The sequence below is a fragment of the Herpailurus yagouaroundi genome, unplaced genomic scaffold, assembly GCF_014898765.1.
Source record: "Herpailurus yagouaroundi ecotype Mexico unplaced genomic scaffold, PumYag 100, whole genome shotgun sequence".
Lineage (NCBI taxonomy): Eukaryota > Metazoa > Chordata > Mammalia > Carnivora > Felidae > Herpailurus > Herpailurus yagouaroundi.
This window is the reverse complement of record NW_024412391.1, coordinates 24,170,104-24,195,804: the sequence shown is the minus strand read 5'-3', so window position 1 is coordinate 24,195,804 and position 25,701 is coordinate 24,170,104. Positions and strand designations below refer to the sequence as shown.

At 40.4% G+C, this 25,701-nt stretch overlaps 1 protein-coding gene across 3 annotated transcripts in view; it reads right to left on the bottom strand.

Moving 5' to 3' along the window:
- The window catches only part of TSPAN12 (tetraspanin 12), a 66,015-nt gene extending 40,908 nt beyond the window's left edge, over positions 1 to 25,107 (bottom strand). Inside the window, exons 1-5 of one of the 3 annotated variants that reach the window (XM_040472143.1) lie at positions 24,989 to 25,107; positions 24,581 to 24,736; positions 23,473 to 23,608; positions 11,183 to 11,265; positions 9,825 to 9,960 (exon numbers count right to left, since the gene is read on the bottom strand). In XM_040472143.1, the coding sequence (XP_040328077.1) occupies positions 9,825 to 9,960; positions 11,183 to 11,265; positions 23,473 to 23,538 (285 nt within the window). In that variant the 5' untranslated portion in view covers positions 23,539 to 23,608; positions 24,581 to 24,736; positions 24,989 to 25,107. Of the gene's footprint in view, positions 1 to 9,824; positions 9,961 to 11,182; positions 11,266 to 23,472; positions 23,609 to 23,799; positions 23,944 to 24,580; positions 24,737 to 24,988 lie in introns of those variants that run through there. The other 2 variants (XM_040472144.1, XM_040472145.1) reach the window with 2 other exon arrangements.
- Positions 25,108 to 25,701: the final 594 nt, after the last annotated feature.

The window sequence follows — 25,701 nt, the reverse complement described above, 5'->3', positions numbered from 1 at the left end:
TTTCTTTCTTTCTTTCTTTCTTTCTTTCTTTCTTTCTTTCTTTCTTTCTTTCTTTCTTTCTTTCTTTCTTGTTTTGATAAATCTATTCAAGCAAAAAAACATTCTTCCTAAGCCAAAAATATACTTTCTTCCTTTAAAGAAGAAAGTCATGCTTAATGTTCAGGGAGAGAAAAATCATTAAATTCTCACCAAAGTTGTTCAAACATCAATATTTCAGCCTAAGTGATAAAGGAATCGTGTAAATTAAACAGCATGAGGGGCGTCTGGGTGGCTCAGTCGGTTAAACGTCCGACTTCAGCTCAGGTCGTGAACTCGTGGTCCGTGAGTTCGAGCCCCATATCAGGCTCTGTGCTGATGGCTCAGAGCCTGGAGCCTGTTTCAAATTCTGTGTCTCCCTCTCTTTCTGACCCTCCCCCCATTCATGCTCTGTCTCTCTCTGTGTCAAAAATAAACGTTAAAAAAAAAATTTAAACAGCATGAATTACAGAACTATTTTAAAGAAATGCACCCTTGTCACAACAAATATTTGAGCTACACCAATGTTGAAAAGTAGAAATCCGGGGCGCCTGGGTGGCGCAGTCGGTTAAGCGTCCAACTTCAGCCAGGTCACGATCTCGTGGTCCGTGAGTTCGAGCCCCGCGTCAGGCTCTGGGCTGATGGCTCAGAGCCTGGAGCCTGTTTCCGATTCTGTGTCTCCCTCTCTCTCTGCCCCTCCCCCGTTCATGCTCTGTCTCTCTCTGTCCCAAAAATAAATAAAAACGTTGAAAAAAAAAATTAAAAAAAAAAAAAGAAAAGTAGAAATCCTCCAAGACCTGCTTTTATCAACAGACCAACAATCATTTGAATGGAGTATATCCATTATCTATGGGTAAATGCTTCTAACACGCTTGGAAAGTTTATTCTCCAACAAGTTAAGCAGTTCTACAACAATCCTCTGACACCAGTTAGTTATTTATGGAACTGTTTTTTTTTCCCCCTGAGGCTGGAAAATTGCTGCAGCACTTCAAAGAACTACTGTTCTGACCCTTCCACAAGAGTCCTTGAACCTGGCTTGTCTCCCTAAGGACACTTTAGCCCTGCACCCAGTTTCCTGGTTACTACTTTAACCTGATAACCATATTTTTGCTGTGACACCTGAACTAAACACACCCAGATTCACGGAACTTTTTTTATAATGTACATCTGAAAAGAAAATTCTAAGACATTAGACTTCCCCACCTCAGTACCTTCATTTCTTCATCAGTAAAGGCACATTGTTAGAATAAAGTTTGTCTTCCATTCTCTCTTGTATCATTAAAGAAGGCTCATCATGGGGCGCCTGGGTGGCGCAGTCGGTTAAGCGTCCGACTTCAGCCAGGTCACGATCTCACGGTCTGTGAGTTCGAGCCCCGCGTCGGGCTCTGGGTTGATGGCTCAGAGCCTGGAGCCTGTTTCCGATTCTGTGTCTCCCTCTCTCTCTGCCCCTCCCCCGTTCATGCTCTGTCTCTCTCTGTCCCAAAAATAAATAAACGTTGAAAAAAAAAATTTTTTTTTTAAAAAAAAGAAGGCTCATCATTAAAAAAATGTGAAGCCCCCTTATCCCAGAGTGGCAAAACCAGGTACTATTTTCTCCCGGGTAAATGAGCAGAAAGCCCAGGGCAAGCAGGAAAGGACACTGCAAAAGATAGATCACATGACTCTTAGGCTCACAGAACTTCCAACTGCAGAGTAAGCACACACAACATTCAAGACTCTCCATAATGTGGCTTGAAAGCTCACAGAGCCACCTCTCTACCCTGCATATCTGGCCCACATTTCCCATATGACTGACGCATACCCTTCTCCACACACACCAGGAGCTTCCAAATGTTTTACTACAATTGCTCTGTCCACCAGCCTTTCAGTTCCTCCAGAGTACCTTCCCCCCCAGCAAGGACCTTTCTGTAAGCCACCTCCCACCTCTGCCCCCATTCTCCCATCATCTCCTTTTCCTGTCCGTGTATTAAACGTGTATTAAACGGTCTCAACAGAACAAGGTTATTGTTCCTTAGAGCTCTTTTAGAAAAGTACTTTAATAATACAAAGAGAAAACGTACAGAATTAAAATATTCTAATTATAAAAGACAAACGTCAGCCCATGCCTTCGACTCAGTTTGTAAAGCGTGCACAGAACATGAAATCCAAAAATATTTTCAATGCTAGTTTCCTCGAAGAGACGCTGAAAAAAATCATCTTTGTACTTAATGAGAAGTAACTGTTACACTGGCAAATATCATTTCATAAATGCTATCTTCTTAAGGACAATATTTCTACAATGTCTTTATAGCTGTGATCACTTTGATGAAACGTGTAGTTTCAAAATTTTAAAGTTCTAAAACTAAAAGAATGGTAATCTAAAGAAAATTCAGGGATAACCACTTATTTTAGAATAACCCAAATATACTGCTCAACAGAAATAGTGATATAACAATGCTTATACATTTCAAACAAAATTTAAAGCAGTGTTTGTCATGTGAACTGAGAAGATTCATCTTAATCTGAGCACATAACCAGGACCCGTTATCACCCTTTATCTGAAAAAAGGGAAAATTCTATGGATCACAAAGGGTTTTGAATTTATGAAATTTCATGGGAAAAAACTTAAATTTAATTAATAAGCTATTATTTCATCATTAACTTCATGAGACACTGCATAGAGAGTAAATACTAAGCATCATTTTCTAACAAGTTTACCTGAAAGCTATTTCCTCAATGGCTGAAATGACTTAATTCTCTCACCTTTTATGTGTGTCATTTGCCCTCTTGCTTGAACTCTGTACTCTAGGGACACTGATTCCTGAGTCAGTCTTACAGCTATATGATTTTACATAAATGCCTACTGTTTTACATTTGCCAAAGGAAGCCAACAGATTGACAATGTGGAAGCAGAGGACAAAGCAAAACCACAGCACAATTGCTGAAATGACCTCAAGGGAGCATTTGCTGAACCGGTAACCAGCATTCACAGCTGGAACGAACCTTTCAATGGAACATGCTGGCAGAGAAATACCTGGCTTTAAATGCTACGCAGACTAAAGACGTTCACCAAATTAATGGATATAGATTTACATGGCTTATATTTAGCCAAAGCTATCTCATCATATATATTAAGAAACAACACACAATAAAGCTTAAAACGTTTACTATGATAGAGTACACCTAAATTATGCAAAGGTCAGAAATATAAAAACTATTCACACTTCAAACCCCAAAGTAAGCAGAAAGTCCAATGAGCGCTCAAAATCCCGTCACAAAGACCCAACACTAAGGGCATGAATATCACACAATTGTTCCAAGCCCCTGTCTTGGACACATTTACTTTTAAAAACATCTGCTTATGTGCTTTTCTGGGGCATAATCAGAGGTAGTCAAACCAACATGACTTAAGAAACAGAAGAGGTCACGGAACTCTGTGCTGGGCTTTTGTGCATACAAAAGCAAGTTGTGCAAACTGAGAGCCTCTGAATCCAGAAATGCCTACATCATCTTCAGTTTCCTCCAAAGACCTGAGACCCTTTGTGAGTTTAACAACTAAGTTTGAAAACTATAGCTTTTAAAGAGTTCTAGTAGAAAGGTCACAATAATATGCCTGTATTGCAGAGATGTGTTTTGATCATATGAAAAGTGCATCAGTGTAGAATAATACCTCATTTTCTGATGTCAAGTAATACAAATTGTACTGTCATGTACAATTCTTTATTCATAATTCCACTTCAGCAAGGTCTACTGAATTCATCCACTTTCCATCCCCAAAGTCTTGGTTCTGACCCCAGCCATGGCTTTGAAGACTACTGTGTGATCACTAACAGGGCTTCCCAATGCCTCCAACCCTAAGTACTAGAAAAATCCACTGGCTCTTCATAGCCCAAGGGACAACATCAGACTCTCTCCTACAAAGACCTTCACAACTGGGCTACTTCATGTGTTTTTCTCAGTGCAGTGACACTACAGCCACACAAAATTTCTAAGTTATTCGTCTGTGTCTTTGCACACTTTTCATGTTGTTCTAGAGCCCCTCCCTCCCCTTCTCCACCAGAAAACTCTGATGCATTCAATATCTTTTCAATAGCTCAAATAAAGACCCTCCTTCGAAACCTGTCATAAGTCTCCAGTCGCTCCTTATTCTGTGTTCCCACACTTATTTACTTCTAACTTTAATATTGTATTAAATTTTGTTATTTTCTTTCTATTCCCCTTTCATCTTTGTATCTCAAGTGTCTACCACACGCTGGTCAAAGGACATCTGTCTAAAGAGGGAAAAAGGTTGGGGCGCCTGGGTGGCGCAGTCGGTTAAGCGTCCGACTTCAACCAGGTCACGATCTCACAGTCCGTGAGTTCGAGCCCCGCGTCGGGCTCTGGGCTGATGGCTCAGAGCCTGGAGCCTGTTTCCGATTCTGTGTCTCCCTCTCTCTCTGCCCCTCGCCCGTTCATGCTCTGTCTCTCTCTGTCCCAAAAATAAATAAACGTTGAAAAAAAAAAATTTTATAAAGAGGGAAAAAGGAAAGAAACAGGGAGTGGGAAGGAAAGGAGGAGAGAGGAAAGGATAAATGGCTGGATTCTGTGATAAAAGAAGAGGGAACTATGGTAGAATTTTTATGATACGGGTATTAAAAGATTATATTTTTAAAGGCTAAATGACCACTGAATGCCTTGGAATTATAAATGAAGCATATTTAAGTCTTAGAGAAATAATGCCAATAATTAATTAATGTATTTTAACAGTAGTGTGGTGTAGTTAGTGAACCCTGCATGGGCTTGAGCAAGGACTCTATTTGAAGGCTAATGATGGCAACTAGCAGCCCTGAATCTTTGGGCACCCTTCCTTCCCTCATCTGTACAATAAATCAAACCACAAAAAGTTGCTGTATTTTCTGAGGAAACAAAGTAAAACACTGGGCAGATGCTGAATATGTGGTCAATAATATGATGGACCTTAATTGGGAAACATAGATGCTAGGCTACCAACCAAAATCATAACCAGAAAATAATAAAGATATTTAACTCAATAGTTTAATTTTAACTTAATGGCTTATAACTAGCTATATAATTATAACATTTATAACTGCTTGAAAGCAGGCCTTAAACAGAGAGTCTGTAGAAAATTACCATTTAAGATATTCCGGTTTTGCATTATGATTTCAACCAACAAAATACTCAAGGATGGTTAATGTCCTTGTGGCCACTGAAATTTACTTGATTTCCATTAAGAGCATCATTAAAAATCCGGTTCAATCACTGTATATTTTAAGAAAGCTTTACAAGCGCTTCCATATAATCACTAGCTTTATGCAAATTCTCTGGAGTAATAAAAATGGGAAAAAAAAAAAAAAAGAAAACCTTCCATTTGAAACACAAGGTACTTGGTCTTGAACTTGTTAGGTGCATCCAACTTCAGTTCTGACCAGTGCCTGACTACTTGTGATTTGCTGGTGGTTGGATGTATATTAGCATCATGCTCTGACAAGTGACGATCTCCTGATGGTGACATTCAGCTGTTGTCGATACTGTAAACATGTCCGCTCAATCTGTTTACATTCCCCTGAGCGGCCACGGCTTTCCTAATGCCTGTGTTAATAGCAAGGTAGAATTGCAATAACAAATGAATTTCATTTAGTCTACAACTAAAAGCCTTGGGAGTACCCATCTAAGGCTTAAAACCAATTTCCATGTAGCTGCAATTTCTCTTTAAAAACGAGAAGGAATTTCTGTTACTAAAATCACTTTGAAAGTCATGGCATATGCAAGTTTATTTTCCTAGTCGTTTTGGTTTGTTTTCCTAACATAATTAGAATTTAGTTATTTTTATAAATATACAAAATATATTCTTACAAAGATATAAAAGTTTCTGTTCTATGACAATCTCACATGTATTAAGAACAAATCTAGTTAGAGTAGGGTTGCCAGATTTAGCAAATGAAATTACAGGATGCCCATTTAAATCTGAGTTCCAGATAAACAATGAATAATGCTTTGTGGATGTATATCCCAAATATTGCATGGGACATACTTATACTAAAATATTATTTGTTGCTTATCTGAAATCCAAATTTACTTAGCTGCCCTACACTTTATATAGGAACCCTAAATTAGGGTATTTTAACAACTTGTATCTATAACTCAATAGAAGGGTGAAATTCATGACTAAAGTTCACCAGAAATGTTTTCCTATGGGTGGCCTCTTAGCCTGCCCAGTTGTTGGTATTTTAAGGAGGTGGTGTAAGGAGAGGGCAGGTTGGTTATAAAGACCTGTTTTGAGAGTCTCCCATTTTTTCTTGATCAGTCTGATAAATAATGGCATTCTGACTTTTGCTTAACAGCACCGTAGCCCAGTTGCCAGCTCTTTTTGTTTTTTGTTTTTTTGTTTCTCTTTTGATAATCATTCAAAAGATATGGCAGCTCTCAGAGATACTGGTTGTCTTAAAATAAATAAATAATAAATAAATAAAAATAAAAAGCCTCTTCCTACTAATCTCATTTACAGTTCTTTTTTTAAATTTTTTTTTCAACGTTTTTATTTATTTTTGGGACAGAGAGAGACAGAGCATGAACGGGCGAGGGGCAGAGAGAGAGGGAGACACAGAATCGGAAACAGGCCCCAGGCTCCGAGCCACCAGCCCAGAGCCCGACACGGGGATCGAACTCACGGACCGCGAGATCGTGACCTGGCTGAAGTCGGACGCTTAACCGACTGCACCACCCAGGCGCCCCAATCATTTACAGTTCTTAAAAGTGAAACAAGATTTTGAATACAGGGAAATGAATTCAAAAGTTGGGTTGAATGCATTCAACTTCTTTAAATATTAATTAGGATAAAAAGCTAAAGGGCACAAAGGAAGAAAACATGAGAGTTCCCTTGCAAATATTTGCCAAATCCTGTCCTATTTTGCATTAGTACCCCTCCCCTCCTTTAAGAAGCCATACCCCTTGTAGTAGAATCCTATCCAATAGGCTCCTTCTTTATTTTATCTTATTTTATTATTGTTTTTTAAAGATGATCATTTTATATGGTGTTTTACCAATTTCACAATATAAGTTTAAGCAATAAACCTGCTTGGAATCAACCCTGATGTTCAAATAACATCCAAAGATAAGGTGGCAAGGATGGCAGTTTATTTGCTGCCCCCAAATGAAGATCTGCTTTGATTCAATTCCAGCATCATTACAGTTTAGTGGGTCAGACTCCTCCTTTAAAATCTCACTCTCCTCATTGTCTTCCTGGTTCCATCTTCCTTCTGAGGTGCTGACCGCTACTTGCGCTGTTCTAATGTCCTGTCCATTATTCAATTTGATAAACATTTACTGAAGCTATAGGCAAAGTGAACAGTTCATATTATCAAGCTGTTTGTAGTCTGGTAGTTTGGGCTGGTTACAAAACAAGGAAATTTATAATAAGGTAAATGTGCCGGGCTTCAAAGGTTGAGACACATCTACTAGAGACATCAGTAAAGACCCAATGAGAATGGGCTTGGCAGCCAGACATATTGAGGTTTGAATCAAAGCAACACCCATTATTGTTGAGTGACTTTGGACTCTGAACCTCATTTATAATTCTCTACCTTAGACGATTGTTGTCAAGTTGAAGAAGTGAAAGATCATAGAGAAAGTATTTTATAGAATGTGAGAAACATTTATAAGCACTTAGGAAAAGGCAGCAGAGTAATATAGTGAAGTTGTCACATATATGTCATACTGGACAGCTATGGTCTGAATATAGCAGATTCTCCATTTACTAGCCATGCAAACCTAGACAAATCAGCCAATCTGTGCCTCATTTCCTCATCCATATTATAGAAATAACAGTATCCATTTCATTAGAATTGTGGAGAGGACGACATTGATTAATTCATGTAAAACTCTTCATGTAAAAAAAATTCACATAAACCTCTACAACATCTGTAAGCACCTGAGAAATGTTAACTACTTTAACATCAGCATCTTTGTCATTATTATGATTCCAGTCCTCTGTGTCACCTTTGCATCATAAGGTTCTTTCCAGCCTCTCATCACAATTCTCTGTGACTCATCCTGCCTCAAGTAGCGACCAAATTACTTAGTTCTTTGTCAACTTGCTTTATGAGCACTCAAACAGCCTAATGGAATGCATAAATGGTTTTCAAAATGGGTTCCTAAAAATCTTTGAGGTTCCATGAAATATGCTATCCCACCCTCCCCAAACACACAGTCCAGGGACCACCCAGAGTCACACAAGTTGGAGACAGGGGGAAGACTAGTCATTCTTAAATTGTTGTGTAATGGGACATCATTCTAAGATTGTGGTTTTAAAAAAGGATTCTGAGATTTTTTTTTTTAAGTTCAAAATACCTCCTCCGTCCTTTAAGCTACGGGTTTCATACAAAGTAAGTCCTTGAATTTATGTTTAAACTATTGTCCAAATGTCTTAAATGACAAAGTAAGATTCCAAACCCTTCTACCATTCTCCTCACTATATACGAAAGGGGAGAAAAGTAAGGTAATGGGCATGTTTCCCTTCTCTGAGTGTAATTTATTTTCTGCAGCATTTTCTGTTTTCCAATCATGGACCTGAAGAATCCATGAAGCCAAGAGTTATCTAATACATCAACACAGGTTGTTCCTGTGAAATTCAAAGCTTTAGTTCAGTTTTGCACTAAGATTCTGTTTTAATTGGCTTGGGATGGGATCCGGTCGAGCCCTGGCGTGCGGGAGTGGCTCCTGACAGCCACTTGTGCTCATCTCTCCCCTCTCTGCATTCAGGGACACCACTCTGGTGGCCTGAAATCCACGATGCTGCAAGTATTCAACCCATGGAGATCTTCAAATGCTACAAATCAGGATTTTTTTCTCCTCAGGTATCTGGCGTATCAACACACCATTAAAACTTTTTTTTTAAGTTCCCTACAAGAAATTAATGCACAGCTAATACTGAATCCTACTGCAAAGAAGGGCATATATCCAATGAATTAATTCTTCCAAAATCTGAGATGTCTGCAATTACATGTTAGCAGCCTCACTACCTAGTGCCACTAACAAGCAATATTTTATACATGCAACGTGCTTCAAAAAAAAGCTGTGTGTGTGTGTGTGTGTGTGTGTGTGTATATGTGTGTGTATATATATATGTGTGTGTGTGTATATATATATATATGCTATAGTTTAAACTGACTCAAATTTTTAATGTTAAAAGAGAGTTGACTAATTTTTTGAACTGAAAGTTTAATCATAGATTTTAGAATCATAGATTTTGCGTGCTGAAGGGAATTTGAGAAGTCGCCTAGTCCAACTCTTTCAGAATCAAAACAAAACAAAACAAAAGCCACTAAGATTATGGAAACGAAGACTCATTTTTATCCACTAACCTCTGTAAAGGCGGTGCTGGGATTTTAATATCTGTCTGCTATTTCATCACCTGAATTTCCACATAGGTTTTTTGACAGGTTTGTTTTTAAAAAAGGAAGAGAGAGAGAAACAAAGTTTTGTCATGTCTTCTTCATTCTAGTCCCAAGGAGCCTGTTTGGGTGGTAATAAGGCTCATGACACAAGAAAAAACTCGTACTTTCAAATGAAAATGTCAACACCTAGCCTGAGTGAAATAATTAAATAGCATCCATATTTCCATACCTCATCATTTGAGGACAACAAATACTTGTGCTGAAGTCATCCCCCATGGAAAGAACGCTTCCTTTCTCACAGGATGTTGAACAATTACCACAGATTAGAGTACTGCTATCACGGTTCCCTAAGCACGTAATCTTGTACACTGATGAAAAAATAATGCAGCCCTGGTTGGTCTTTTTACCCATAATAAAGAGAAGATATAAACACCATACCCATGCAAGAAGTAACAGATTTCTTTTCACTGTTCCACAGTATCCTAACATCCCCACAATGATAAGGAAACAGCAAACAGCAATCATGACTGGATGAACCACAGGAAAATAAGTCAAGATGACAGCCTCCTCTACCCTGAAAGAAGAACAATAATGCCACGTTATACATAAAATAGAACCAAAATGCACCCAAGACATAGTACAAGACAGAACTGAGATTCGTGTTAATAATCCTTTAAATCATCATGTCTCAAAGCTGATGACTGTATCGCTATTTTCAAAATCACTGCAGTACCACTGACTTGCTTGCTTGTCTTATTTTTGTTATGTTTTGTTTAGTTTTTTATACAAGTGGTAGCACTTCTACCTCCACTCATTTAAAACATAAGATAGGGGTCCCCAGGGGCACTTGGTTGGCTCAGTCAGTTAAGCATCTGACTCTTGATCTCAGCTCAGGTCTTGATCTCAGGGTAATGAGTTCAAGTCTTGCGCTGGGTTCTATAGTGGGCATGAAGCCTACTTAAAAAAAAAAAAAAAAAAGAGGTCCCCAATAAGAAGTCAATCTATTATTTGCTCTGAAGCTTTAGCCTGAGGAAAACACACAGGCCCCACTGAGAAGAATCTCCCTCCTCTTCTCTGATCTGGAAATCCACATGCAGCACTTTCTCTGCTCGGCAACTAATCTTTCCCCCCAATGTGAAACACTGCTATGTAAAAGGAAATTAATCTATATTAAAAGAAAGAGGAAGGAAGATGATTTTTGCTAGAAAACTTTATTGCTATGAAAAAAATCATTAACTAGAACCATACTAGTAAGAGTAATAATAACAAAAAATTAGACATTACTGTATACTAAGCTCCACTTTGTTTAGGACTTCACAAAATCTATCTCAGTTAATCCTTCTGACATTTCAGAGTGGTATACGCGACAGTCCCCATTCAGAGATGAAGAAATGGAGACTGGGAGAAGTTAAGTAACTTGCTTTTTGTGATGTTACTGGATCAACCTTTTGAAATTTGAGAAGACAATGGCAATGCTGAGTTTGGTTTTCCTTAGCTGAGGGATATGAAGGTAGGAAGGTGTTGGCAGTGATTTTCCTACAGAAAAATAGCTACGCTGTCCTTTTCATGCAAATGTGACACAGATGACCCACTCTCCAGAGGACAGCAAACTGATATTAGCATACCCAGAAGTTTTCTCTGGGACAAGTGGCATACCTTAATGAGAATGCTAGAAGATGTAACAAAGTTTATTGATTGTGGAAGAGTACTACCGTCTAAACAGGGGCAAAGTTACTTAGAAACTAGCGTCTAAGAAAACCTGATGAAAGAAATCAATCATTAATTATAAATCTTACCTTGTTTCTGCAGTTAACGTCAGAACATTATTTAGGTAGTCCCTCATCCAAGCAGAAACTGCCAACACACTGATGGACATTAACTGGAAAGAAAAAAAAAACAAATTGGTTACCAAGGATTTATGCAACATTCTCTGCAAGATTAACAATTTTAAAAATTAAGGATTTTTTTGTTACATAACCATTATGCTTTTTTCCCTACATGGCTGATTCCGGGTTCAAGACAGGATTTGCACAGGATAAAGAGGCCACTGAATGACTAAACTATCAGATGTACAAGATGAGCCTAAAACACGTCATATGCAATAGCAAGGAAGCAATGAAATCCATAGGACTGATATTGCCAAGAAAGTCACAGGAGCTAACTTGAAAGGGCTTCCATTAGCTAAAGTCGAACAATTTGAGCACCAAAATAATAATAATAATAATAATAATAATGATGATGATAATGATAAATGCAATGCTTTGAAATATCACATGCTAAAATCTATGAATTCATATAATACTTAAAACTCACCTGTCACCTTTGTAAGGATGGTGGATACTCATTATTCAGAAAAGTGGTAAGAATTAAACATTTATCCTACCTATCCTGTACAAAGGAAAGAACTGAAGACTTCATGAAAGTTCTTATAGAAGAATTTCTGCTAATACATGCAGAAAGCATAATAGAGTATCACTATTTAACAACCTCACTGAAATAATGGATCTCTAGGCAAAGATCCTCAGCAACTGCCCAAATTATCAGGTTAGTAGTTCTCAGTCCTGTCTGTACATCAAAATCACTTAAGACTCTTAAAAAAAAAAAGTACTGAGCCCAGAACCACCCTGGAAAAATTCTTGAAAGTGGGGCGGAGGCACGAGAAATGTGTAAGGTTCCACAAATGTTCTAATATGTAGTTAGGAGTGCAAACTGTGACACGTGAAAGGCTAGCTTCTAGAAAGGAGAAATCAAGTGGAAGAAAAAAATGCCATACCCCACTGCTTAGTTTTAGTGTCATAAAGAAAAGACAATGTGTCCCCCAACGTGATACAATCGGAAGCACACAGAGATGACTTTGAAGTATTTTTACCGAAAAGTCAACCTGAATCTAACCCAGCCTCCACCTCTAATTATCAGTTTATAGGAAATACAGGGACTGGATTTAAATTTGTTAAACACCACCATGGGGATGCAATCAGCAAAATTGAGAATATGAGCAATTTCACAGGACAAATGATCCAATTTCTTCAATTAAAAAAAACTGGCCAAGTGGAAAAAAAGAAGGAAGGAGAAACTATTATAAATTAAAAGAAATTTAAGGGATTACCCAATGCAATATGTTGACCTGATCCTGATTCAAACAAACAATCACAGAGAGACATCCATGAGATGGCTGGGGATATTTTCACTGACTGGATATTTGAAAATGTTAAGAAATTATTGTTTTAGATATGACAGTGGTATGAAGATTTTTTAAAGGATCCTTATCTTTTAGAGATATATGCTGAATGGTTAAATAAATAATCATAATGCATAGGATTTAGTTGGGAAGTGGAGATTACGTTGACAATTGGGTAATAGGTAATTAAGGATTACTTATATTGTGTTTTTGACTTTTGTTTATATTTTAAATTGTCCACAGGTTTTTTTTTAAAGCAACTATATAGAACATGTTCAAAACGAGTCTTCCTAGGAAAAGTCTTCAACTTTTCAAAAAGTTGAAGGTTAACCCCTAACCCTCTCCTATTTAGATGGATTTATTTTTCTAAAGTGTGCCTTCTACTTATGTTCTTAAGCACCATATAGTGAAAATTAACTTAATTTGATTTTTAATAATTTCTGTCATCTTAGTGAACATCGATTACCATTATGCATCATAGATTTAGCTTTAAATTCATTAAATAATGAATATATAAGACAGGAATGAGTCTGTACTGACTGAGTCAAGCAGTGGTCATGAAAATGCTTTCTGGATAAAGGCTCAAAGGCAAACAGAACATGTAGAGCTCTATGACCTCTGGTACAGGGAAGTATGGCTACCTGCTCGGAAAATCAGGTAGTGAATTTGCTCATTCTTCATTCAGTGACTGAATACTGAAGTGACTGAATACATTCAGTGACTGAACACTGACTCAATACCTACTATCTGCCTCATACTATTTGTGCTAGATTTAGAGATCCCACAATAAATAAGAGATGCGAGATCCCAGCCTTTGTGAAGCTTCTTGTGGGACACGAGGAATAAACAGATAAAGCAGATAATAAAGACTATGAAGAGCACCATGAAGCACAGAAAAATGAAGTAACCTGTTCAAGGTCTTACAGGTTCTCAGTGGCAGAACCAAGATTCAAATTCAGGCCATTGGTCTTTGGAACTTAAGGCTTAGGCACCAACTGCCTTCCAAATTTAGAAATGACCATATCAGGGCACCCGGGTGGCTCAGTGGGTTCAGTGTCCAATAGGCTCAGGTCATGATCTCACGGTTCTTGAGTTCCAGCCTGAGGCTGCTTCAGATTCTCTGTCTCCTTCTCTCTCTCTGCCCCTTCCTTACTGGTGTGTGTGCACATGTGTGCGCTCACTCTCTCTCTCTCTCTCTCAAAAATAAATAAACATTTAAAAAATGAATGTATCTATTTCCACAGTGAGGAGACTAGCCTGCACAGCATGCAGGGATCTTTTTTTTTAAAGGGAGGGATAACATGGGGGTCAGTCTGTACTTGCCAGGCTAAGTCTGAATGTCTTAACTATGTCCTTTGGGGAATAGAGTCTCAGGAGTCATGGCCTAAAACAGATTATGAACCCTGGGACCACAGCTCAGCAAAGAATGAGGTTAGTTATTACTATCCTCTTTTCTGTTAGGAATAAAAAGACTGTAAAAGTAAAAACTAATAAAAGTTACCCCGTGGGTCAGCCACAGTTTATTAATCATGCTTCTAGCTTCTGTGAATTTGATGCTTTAACATCTGTTCTACATGTTCAAGCCAGACACACCTTGGTCGGAACAAACTGATAATGTGCCTGAGCCACCTTGCCTTGGCCTTCTGCCCTCCACCACCCTTGAGAAGAGGTCTTCTCCCAGGTTCACACTTGTCATTTTCAAATAAAAACCAACCATTCCAGACCCCACACCCCAAACACCTCTTTTATTGCTCTCTCTCTCACTCTGGGCCACTCTACACCTGCCATAAACATGCCAAGGTCCAGGTGCCAGACAACCAGGACCCTATACTCCAGAGGCTGCTGAAATCAGTTAAAGTAGCCAATCCAGACCCTACTTACTTTGTCTTGCCCATTTCTTCTTGATGTAGCCACAATGAAAGTACTTGCCCAGTCCCTTTCTCTCTGCCTTGTGATGGACCCCATTACTTCCCCCTTGGCCCTCGTGATGAGGCATGTACTCTCTCTCTCTCAGGATCTGTAAGTACAATAAACTATCTTTTCAGTGGTAGTCATCTGATCTTTTGACTTCTCCATAGCTAAATAATAATAGAACCTATTAAAACACACAGGGCTAGCAGGGCACCATGGACTACTTGATTATATCTAAGGCTGCATGCTCTTCCTCTACTTGACTTGTATGTGGCCTTTTAAATACCTTGTAAGTTTCATGGGAGCCAGAAAGTTCTATTAATGTGATAGTTGATTTACATCAAATTCTTGTGCAATTACAAATAATTCTCTCCTCTCTTTATCATTCTTTAAAGTAATAACTGATCTTGGTTTTTCCATCTTTGAATTTCTTACTGGCTGTTTAGCCAATTTTCAGTGTCTAAGCTCTGAGACAGGTGTCAATAAATTATCAGATTCTTCATTTTGGTATAGTGTATCATCAGTGGTTGTCATCATACACATTCTTCCATTTATAACAAAAAAATGTGTATATCTTTTAAGTGGCATATTCCAAAACATTTCTAACAGGGTAGATTTGGTTAAGTGCATGGGTTTTGAAGTAATTCTTCCATTCAAAAATACATATTGATCAACTGCTCTTGGCCAGGTCCTTTGTGATGTGGTAGAGACACATGGATGGGCAGGAAAAGGCATCATCTCTATTCTGTGGTGAAATTTACTAAGAGAACACACCTTAATCAACCCATCAAAGACATAAATGTGTAGCTGCAAACTGTAATAAATTCTGGGAAGGAATAATACTGGTTGCTATAAGAATCCTATTTGTAGTGCCTGACCTATTCCATGGAGTCAAAGGGACTTCTCTCAGAAAGCTGAGATCTGAAGGAGAATTACACAAGTTCATTACAGAAAGAGCAGTTGGAAAGTACATTCCAGCCAGAAGGAACAGCGAAGATCCCAGGATGGAAGGCTGCACGACATGTTCAAGGGAAGGAAACTGGCGTGTGGTAAGAATGGAAAGCCAAGCAGGGACCAGAATACATGGTCTCAGAGGCCATTTAAGGCACACAGTCTTGGCCATAATGGCTATAAGAAGCCATTGAATCAAAAAGCTTTGGTTTGAATTCCACCTGTGCTCCTTTTCAGTTATATGACTTTGGGTGTCACTGAATCTTTCCTAAGCCTATTTCCTCACATACAAACTGTTAGGAAAACAAGACCGACTTCACAGAGGATTTATGCAATGAAAAGACAGACTAGGATTCTTATATATATTACCTACTACTATCTCAAGTCACTTTTGACCTCAGGGCTTTCTCTTAATCTTTCTCAGTCAGCTTAAGAGAAAAGGCAATGCCTAGATTAGTTCAGAAGTAGAATCTTCAGATATTTGAAGGTCTAGCACACGGATGAGGAAGAAAGCTCTGTGATACAGCTATCTATTGCATTGCATGGCCATTCTCAGTTTTGACATCTCTGAGAAGGTACTCATTTCCATTGCTCTCGAAACCTGCGTGTCCCTCCCACTGTGTTTCCTATCTCAGTAAATTGTATAATCAACGCTTCAATCACATAAACTGGCAACTGGGCAGACAGCCTGAACCTCTCCCTCTTCCTCAGTTCTCCATCTAATTATTTTCAAGTCCTACAGATAGTTCCTGCACCATGGCTGGTGAATTCCTCCCCCCTTCCTGCCACTTCTGGCTAGTTCAGGGCCTCAATCTCTTGCCAGGTAATTACAATCACCTTCTAATGAACTTTCCAGCTCACAGAGTCCACCTCATACTCACCCTTCAGTTAGCTTTAGGAAACACAGATTGAGTTCTTCTGCTTATACAGCTCCCACAGCTGCCCTGAGGGGGGCCTTCCCAGCTCTGGCTCCCACTACCCCCCACTCTTTCCTAGAGAGTCAAGTTTAAACGCTTCAGCAGGGCACAGAGGCCCTCTTCAGTCACCTTTAAAGGATCTCTTCAATCCGTTCCCTGCCTGCTCCTTCCCACACACATTCTGTACTCAGATACAAAAAGCTGCCTGTGCTTCTCCAGCAATGCACCATGCAGATCCCCCCAAGCCTCTATGTCTTTGCCCATGAAGTTCCCTCCCAATGCACCCTGCCCCAGCCTTCCCAACCTCCCCAGCAGAGCAACTCAACCTTACCCTTTGAGACCAGCTCAAACAGCTAGCATATAAAGATGTTCTCCCAACTCCCTCCTTACCCTCTGGGACAGACTTCACAGAGCAATTATCTATTGTTTCCTATTTTCATCCACCCATCTCATTCCACAGACCACTGCCTAGAGCCCAACCACACAGCCCAGTACCAGGCCCAGCAGTGAGGCCCAACAGATATTAGATGAAATGAATGTGACAATGATTAAACTAAAGGGAGGCAATTTCAACTTGCTAGATGAGCTAAGCAAAATTAGGAGATGCTTCAAGAAGAACTAAGCTTTCTACCACTGGAAGTTTTCCAGTAGAGAGATGCCTGCTGAATTACAAGATCAAAGATTTATATATCAGGTCAGAAGCTGGTTTAAGTGTTCTCAAGCGTCCTTTAAACTACAAGCTTCTACTTGACTCTACTGTTCTTTTGCACAGTAGTTACCCAAGCATTGCAGCTGTGCCCAGAACATTAGTCAAAATAAATAATATCAATACAAAGCCCTATCTTATGGCGAACAAGCAACTCTGAGAATAAAACTGCTTTTTTATTATGACATTATTTCTAGCTGCATTAAATGTCTGGAAACAGTTTCATTCTCAAAGAGTGATTTTTACTCACTGGGGTTGAGAAAATCATAGCAGTGTACAACATAGAGTGCATGCTGTAGCAAGGAACAAAGCTAAAAGGAGATGAGGTCACCTCAATACAAATCGTGCTATTAAATCTACAAGTACAAATAGTGCAAGCAATTCAGGACCCCTTCCTAATAACAGCATTTTCTACTAGGTTTCCAAATAAAAATAAAATAATTCTTCAACTGTCATTCATTATGATTAAATTCCTAGGAGCACTATAATTATCATATGTAACTAGGCATATAGCTCCTTACATTTTCTCCAATATTGCAAAATATCATTTGTAGTTGAAGAAAATGCTTAGAAAATAACCCAAACATTACTCTAGAGAAATATGCTTGATCTACTACTTAGCAGGACATTTGCCACATTCTGTCTTGAAAAACATTTAGAAAATGCTAGCTTTCAACAAATACTTGTACATATGAAATTTGCTATTGCTGGAGATATATTCTGGGTTTGTTCAAATCTAATTATGTAGAAATAAGTATTGAATCAAGTTGTTTTCTCAATCAGAATTTTACATGTATGCAGAGTCCCTAAACTTATTATGAAATGTATGCCTTTGGTTTCCACCAAATAATAAGGGCCTAGTCATAAGACAGACTTTCTAATTCCTTCAACTGTCTGCCATCCATAATCTATAGTCTCATTTAAGAGAGCAGTTCAAGGCTCTCTTGCAGAAGTTTAAGGCTGACAGATGTTTAAAACCATCCACCTTAACTTTACTTTTTATGTCAAATCTGGTAGCAAAGAGCAGAATGCAGGAGAGAGATGGGGAATTTAGTTACAGTTCTATCTCTGCAGAGAACTTGGACAAGTAATTCAAACTTCTGGAACCTTTGTTTATCCTGAAAATGGAGAATTGAACTAGGTGCTTTTAAAATTCCCTTTGTCTTGGGGCGTCTGGGTGGCTCAGCCGGTGGGTTAAGTGTCCACCTTCAGCTCAGGTCATAATCTCACGGTTTGTGGGTTCAAGTTCCGCGTTGGGCTCTGTGCTGACAGCTCGGAGCCTGGGGCCTGCTTCGGATTCTGTGTCTCCTTTCCCTCTGCCCCTCACCTGCTTGCACTCTGTCTCTCTCTCTCTCTCAAACATAAATAAACACTAAAAATTTTTTTTAATTGCCTTAGTCTTAAAAAAAGGTTTGAAATAGTTATTTACTGAAACATGAAGTTAAATCAAGTCTTGATTATTTGGAGGCTGGCAGGCCAAGGTCAGTACTATTCTGCTCTGCCACAAGGACATGTCCCGAAAAATCCCCCACACCCCTCTCCAAAGTGTGGTCCTTATGAACCATGCGATGGCTCATCTTTGCTCAGTTGGGGCCACACTGTATGAAAAACATGTACCGGCTTTGCCCCTGAGACTAAAGCTTATTTAATATTTATTTTTAAAAAGAACTAACGTTTGTCAGAAAGCTCTCCCCTAGTCACTAGAATTAAAGAAAACTTCAAGGACTTTCAGAGTATAAAGTTAGGGGTAACAATTTAAAAAGTTGTATTTTTATATGACTACATAAATGCCATGTGAATACAAATGTCTACTTGCCAAGAGTCTCTGTAGGGTCTGCCATGGGTCAAACACCTAAGGTTCACTACATATGGCCAAGGAAAAAGAAACAGGACATTAACCTTCTGTTATTTCATTTGCCCTGCATATATCCCAAAAGTATGAACTGGATTCCCTGTCCACTTTTAAGGTTTTCGTTTATAAGTTTCTTTTCTTAGTACACTAGAGTAGTTCCTCTCTGTTGCTACTATCTTTAGTAATGGTAGGTGAAAAACAATGGCTCTTATCTGCCAGTGAGAAATGGGGCTTAAAAACTACAGATGGGAAATTATATTTTTAGAAATAATAAGCAAACATATTTGATAAATGTTAAGTGCTCACCAACTTCAAGAACTTCCAAAGACAACCATATTTATCCATAGTTGTAATAGCAGAAAATTATCATCTATGAATGGCAAGCATTCATATCATAAAGCCACAGAAGTTGTCTTTAAAATGGAGGAAAGCTTTCATTTACTCAAATAATATGCCATTTAAATAGTAAAAGTGGGATAAAACTGAAGTGAAAATAGCTCATTTCCTTGCTCCTTTGTGGCCAGAATGTGAATCATGGTTTCAAAAGAGCTCTTGGGGCAGTTCACCCACGTGCACCGTGTCCCATGTGACCTCTCCCATTACAAACCCACAACACTCATGACAAACCTAGAAGGTCCAATATCTGTGTGCCAGCTCCCCTACAGCTATACTGGGATTGCGCTTCTTCAGAATGTGGAAGGGCCACTCAACAGATGACACTTCGAAGTGACTGGATCCATGGCAATGGAGAGAAGCAGTGCATTTGTGATCTTGAATTGTTTCCTCTTAGACATATCTCTGCCTCACATTTAGAAAAATACTCAGGATGTACTTTAAAAACACACACACAAAGCACTCTGATTTCCAACTCTCAGAACAGCAAAGCAAAATTCTATACGTCCTCAGTTAAGATTTTCGTTTTCTTTTCCCTAAAATCCTTCTGGATACAGGAGGAAAGATGGTAGCAACATAGTAGAAATAGGGAAGGTGGGGCGTGGGGGGACTATTTAAAATGTAAAATGAGGAGTAAAAGGCTTCAGCTTGGAGCCCAGAGGTAAAGAGGGCAGGTTTCTCAATCCTGCAAAACTAGAGGCAAGAATAATCCCCTCTCCATACTCAGGATGTGAAGTGTGATGTAAGAAGTTGGGCTCATATGCTACACTGGTTTGTTCTGCTTCTAATCTCAATGAGAGCTGAACACAAGGACTAAAGCCTTGCTCCTCAATACGTGAAGCCCCTGCCACACTCAATCAGACTCTGTATTCTAACAAGACGCCGGGGGGATTCGTAGGCACACGCAGGTGAGAAACGCTGCTCTGGAGGACTTGTTAGGAGTTGGATAGCTTATCCCTTCCTACTGAGGGCGTTTACCTCTCCACTGCAAATACATTCACCCCCATTTCCAGTCCTACAACTTCTATCACACTTGGAGAAGAAGTTTGAACTTTGAGTCCCTGTTCTGCCACTCACTAGCAAGTTACTGAACTTCCCTGAACAACCTCTCTCTACCCAAAAAAAGAAACAAACAATTTTCCAAAGCCGTTGTGAGAATTAGATGAGACAGTAGTGCAAGAATGCCCAGGAATGTGCCCAGCACAAGGCTGAAAACTACATCTGACTCAGTAAGAAAACACAAGATTTGCAAACATTGTTTTAGCACTGAAAGAATAATGCCGATTCTCCCAAAGTTGATATACATCGCATACAATTCCAACAAAAATCCCAACAGATAATTTTAATTATATCAAATAAGCTTAAAGTCCACTGGGAAAAAGAAACCCTGACTAAAACAAGAAAGGCAGGGGCTTTGGAAGAACAGAAGAACAGAAGAAAGAGTATATAAAATCTTATTTAAAACAGCCTATAAAAATTTGTTGAACTGTTGTATAGTAACAGCATAAATGAAATCAATGGACAAACAATAAGACAAACCTAAATGGTAAATATGACATACTTACTGAATATGAATGATAAAATGAAATAACATATATGAAATATATACGTGTCTAAAGAAAATGATGCTCATGCTCATTGGAGAAGAGAGGAAATAAAAAACAAAGCAACAGTAAAATAACACTTTAAACCTTTCAAACCGACAAAAATTTCAAAGTGCCCTAACACCAACAAGATAGCAATAAATATTTGTGTGCATATAATGGGGTGTATCGGTGTTCTTCTTTCTAGGGAACAAATTCCCGGGGCAGGATTTCTGGGTCAAGGAAATGTAGTAGTGATAGCAGTATTAATCCCAGGAATAACCATTGCTGCTATTACCACCACGGGGGTTCCTTTGAGTGAGCACTCCACCTCCTGATAATCTACTTGAGCGTCATTACTGTAGTAACAGCGGTAACAAACACAAGTACTACTACCTACTGTTACTGCCACCACATAGATAGCACATTTAGGCACCACTGTTCAAACCCCTTGTGTACATTAACTCTAATCCTCAGGACAACGCTAGACAAGAGGAACTATCATTCCTATTTCACGGGCTAGGAGACTGAAGCACTAAATGTGACTGGCAAACGGAAGAAGAACTGTATAAAGATTAGCTCTTTTGTTGTCGTCTGTATCACATATCCTCCCACAAAGCAATCCCACTCCTGCCACTTGAACCCGCATGAGAAAAAAAACATTTTAACAAAAAAATATTGTGAATATACATATAAATGTACACGAATGGGTATATGCGGACAGGTATGAGTAAATACATCTTTGTACAGAATTTTAAAAGATACAGAGGTTAACACGGATTATTTTGTTGGAGGGGAAGTTGGCAGAAGAAGAGGGCTGGAGAAAGGGGGAAGGGATCTCAATAAATAGATAAAATACACCCACAGAAAATGAGAAGGCTGAGGTACAGGATAACAGCAAAGACATGACATTTTACATTTTGGGGCGCTAGAAAGAGCCCTGGAGGAATTTAAGAAATAGGTTTTTTGAAGCAAATTTAGTAGTCGGAAGAGCAATATTTTTGTTCAATGATTGAGGTTTTTTTCCTCCCACATAATAGAGATTATTAAGAAAATTTCCAAATCATTGTTCTTTGGACAACAACAAAAGTCCTAGTAATTTCAAGACTGAGAACACAGTAATCATTCACGTAAAGGCACTCTCCGGGAGCAAGAAAGCTGAGTTCTGCTACAGGAACTGTTACCATCAGGCCATCTGACCTCTGACCTACACTACTCTAACCTACACTTAGTTTTCTCATTCACAAAGTAAGGAAGTTCAACCAAGTCATCTTTAAATTCCCTTTTAGTTATAAAAGTGTGATGATTCTATAATTAAAAAGCATAAAGTAGAAAAGTGAAAAACCAGTAAATTGAAGTGATAATTACCACACATTAAAAAAAAAACACAAAGTTCAAAATCTTAGTAACTTTATAGCTAAGTAGGTGATTTAATGATCCATTGAAAAAACGAACATATTTAGAATTAACATCTGCAATGAGATCAATTAGTGATTTTACGTTCCCAAGTGGTGAATTTAACTATGCAATGATTTTTAATTCTCATGTAGAAAAAAAAAAGTTGCCAATTTAGATATCTTTTCAGATTACTCACGGAAGGAAGGCTTAATTTGTCACTTCAAAATGGAGCCACCCGCAGGGACTAGTTGAAACCAAAATGTCATCCTCTAGAGACCACTTGCACTAGCCTTATGAAAGGAGGCTGGTCAATGCCAGCCAGTCGGCCAGATAAATCACACATTAAAATTTCTAACAGAAAATTTTGAATATAAGTTATTAATAGAATACAAAATTGGCAAAAATGTACTTGCTTAAGGATGACAACTTCTTGAAGCAACATTAAAAGTTTTAATTTTTATATTTTCCTCATAAATTTTATAAATAATAATGTGATTTATTAATAACACTTAATGAAAACTTATGCCTGGGCGCAAAGCATAGAAAGTCACTAGCTCATACAGCATAAAGATTTCCATGAGCTTGTTAAATTTTATGTATTTTATTTCCTTAAATGGTTATGGGATTTTCCAAAAGCATACACAAAATTCCTTAAAACTTTGCCAACTTAGAAATAGTTACATGAAAACCACCTTTTCAGCCTGGATGGAATCTCTACCGGTAGAAAAATCTACCCAGTCTTTCGATAGGCTGTCTATGTATGAATTCTCACGAAAACATAGAAAGACTGCTTTACGCCAACCAGATTTTATAGGCTAGGATGACGTAAGGAAACAATTTATGGCTTGGACAGTTATCTGAAATTCCTGAAAACAAGCAGTTCCCTAAGTAGTGTGCCATAATTTTCTTATCTACAAGCACAAGCACGTGCATTTATTTATATCCCTAGCTTAATTTCAAGTCTAATTTTACTGCCACCAGTATCCAGGCGTCGATGTCTTTTTTCTAATTGCAAATGGCACTTCAGCTAGATCAAAGGCATTTTAAGGTCAAAATGGACTTCTCTGAAAAATAGAGGGTGTGATCCTCTGTAATTAATTAATGTTTAGCCATGCCCTTTGGCGCATTAAGTGGTGGCTGGAGGAGACCGAGTCCAGCCGTCCCCACCTGTTGGTGCAGTGGAACTGTTTGACTTACCCAAAAGAGCAGATTGAGGGCATAGAGAAGGCAGCGCAGGCACTTCACGGAATCTTCTCTGGCCATTGTGAGCCCCGTATGGGAGAAGCCCCATCCTTTCACCACATCCTACTCTCACCGGCAAAGTAGCTGCGGTCTGCAGGGGGCGGGGAGAACAGGGCACTTCACATCACCGCGCTCCACGCCCCCGCCACCCCCCCGCCCCGCAGCCCACCCCTCCTCTGCAGCTCTCAGCTGGGTCCCGAGTCCGGCGCGAAGCCTAGGTCATTTGAGACATCGCTTCATCGAAAATCATTTGTTAAAGTTGTAACTGTAACCTCAACTCCCCTAAAGTTCCAAACCGGCTTCAGATAACACCTGCTGAGAAGAGAAAAGATTGACTCCCGGATGAATGAAGGCACACAGTAAACTCTCGTTCTCGGGGGACGCGCGGCGGTGTCCTCTGCATTCTGATGAGACGCTCTGGAAAACGTCCCTCAGTCCGCGCCCCTCCCGGGGGGGGGGGACAGCTCAGCTCGGAACCGTCCCGAAGGTTGGAAACCGCACTACCCCCGGGAGACGTCACCGGCGCCGCCGGCGAGTCCGCGGGTGCGAGCGTCCCCCGCATTAGGACAGCTCCCGGGCCCCCCAGCTCTCCGCACCCCCCACCCCCCCCCCCCGCGCGAGTGTGAACGGGGGGGCGGGGGGGGGGGGGGGCGAGGCGCTGAGCTGGGATTCCGCCCCGCGACTAGGGTTTCTCGGGGAGAACGTGAGAAATGGTGCTCCGGCCGGGAATGATGGATTAGCCGGGGGCGGGGGCGGGGAGGGGCGCGGGGGAATTAGGGCCGGTGCAGCTGTGCAGACGCCGGGTTAGTCACTCACGGCCCCCTCCCCCGGCCGCGGCCGCGACCCCGCGCCGCCGGAGCAGCACAAAGCCGAGCGCGGTCCCCCGCCCCGCCACCGCGTCCGCGCGCCCCCGGCAGGGCGCGGGTGGGGGGTGGGGGGAGCGCCGGCGGCGGGGGAGCCCCACCGCCAGCCTCTAAGTAGTTTAGCACACAGCGCCGGGGACAGCCGCCGGCGGGCTGGCGGGACGGCCGGCTGGGGAGACGGGAGACGTGCGGCCACTCACCGTCGGCGCTGGGCTCCGCGCCCCACTCCCGCCGGGACGCACTGCGGGGGCTCATCGGGGCAGGGACGCTCCTCCCGGAGAGCCAGAGGGCTGCATTGGCTCAAGGAGGAGACGCTTCCTTCTCTTCCTCTCCCCCGCCGCCGCCGTCGCCGCCTCCTGGGAAAAAGAAAAAAAAAAAAAAAAAAAAAGAGTCCTGGGCAGCAGTTGCTGGAAAGTCTCTGTTAAGCCACCTCCCAGCGCCTCTGTCCCTCCCAAGTCCTCGCCAAGTCCGGACGAGGCAGCGGCGGCAGCCAGGGCCAGCTGCACAAACTCTCAGCGCATGCTCCGGCCGCTGGCTGCCCGGGTTGGATCCGAGGGGGTGTTTCTTGTCCCTTCACCCGGCGTGAGCCCCTCGAAGGGACGCCTCACCTCTATGAGACGCGGCCCAGAAAGAGGGAAAACCTATGCACTGCGGGGAAGTCCGCGCAGTAACCCCCTTTAAAATGGTGGTGTCCGAGGAGGGGAGGCTGGGTTATAACCATAGGGAAACAGGCTTTTATTATATGAAAATATTTGTGTTTGAGAAGGGGGGGCGAAGGAGTGGCCCAACCCAATTCCTGCAATGAGAAACTAGTTTTCACAACCTTTCTGGAACCACCTCCTGTGATTTGTCACTAACATGGTGCCCTATGATCCTTCTTATTGCTTTGTTGCCCTCCTGATTTAAAATTTAACAAATAAAAATAAAAATAAAAATAAAATTGACAAAAATAAAAAGACTTCTTTCCAACTTCCATGGTGCCCTGACAGCATTTATGTAAACACCAGAGTAAACGTGTCCGGATCTGATATCCAGAATAGAAAGAAAGAACATTTTTAACTCTTTCACAAGTAACCCAAAGGTTCCAAAATTTTCTCCCAATAAGATTGTCTGAGTTTTAACCGGGTGTTGTATCTTTTTATTTACTTTTTTAATGTTTTTATTTATTGTTGAGACAGAGAGAAACAGAGCATGAGCAGGGGAGGGGCAGAGAGAGAGGGAGACACAGAATCCGAAGCAGGATCCAGGCTCAGAGCTGTCAGCACAGAGCCCGATGTGGGGCTTGAACCCATGGACTGTGAGATCGTGACCTGAGCTGAAG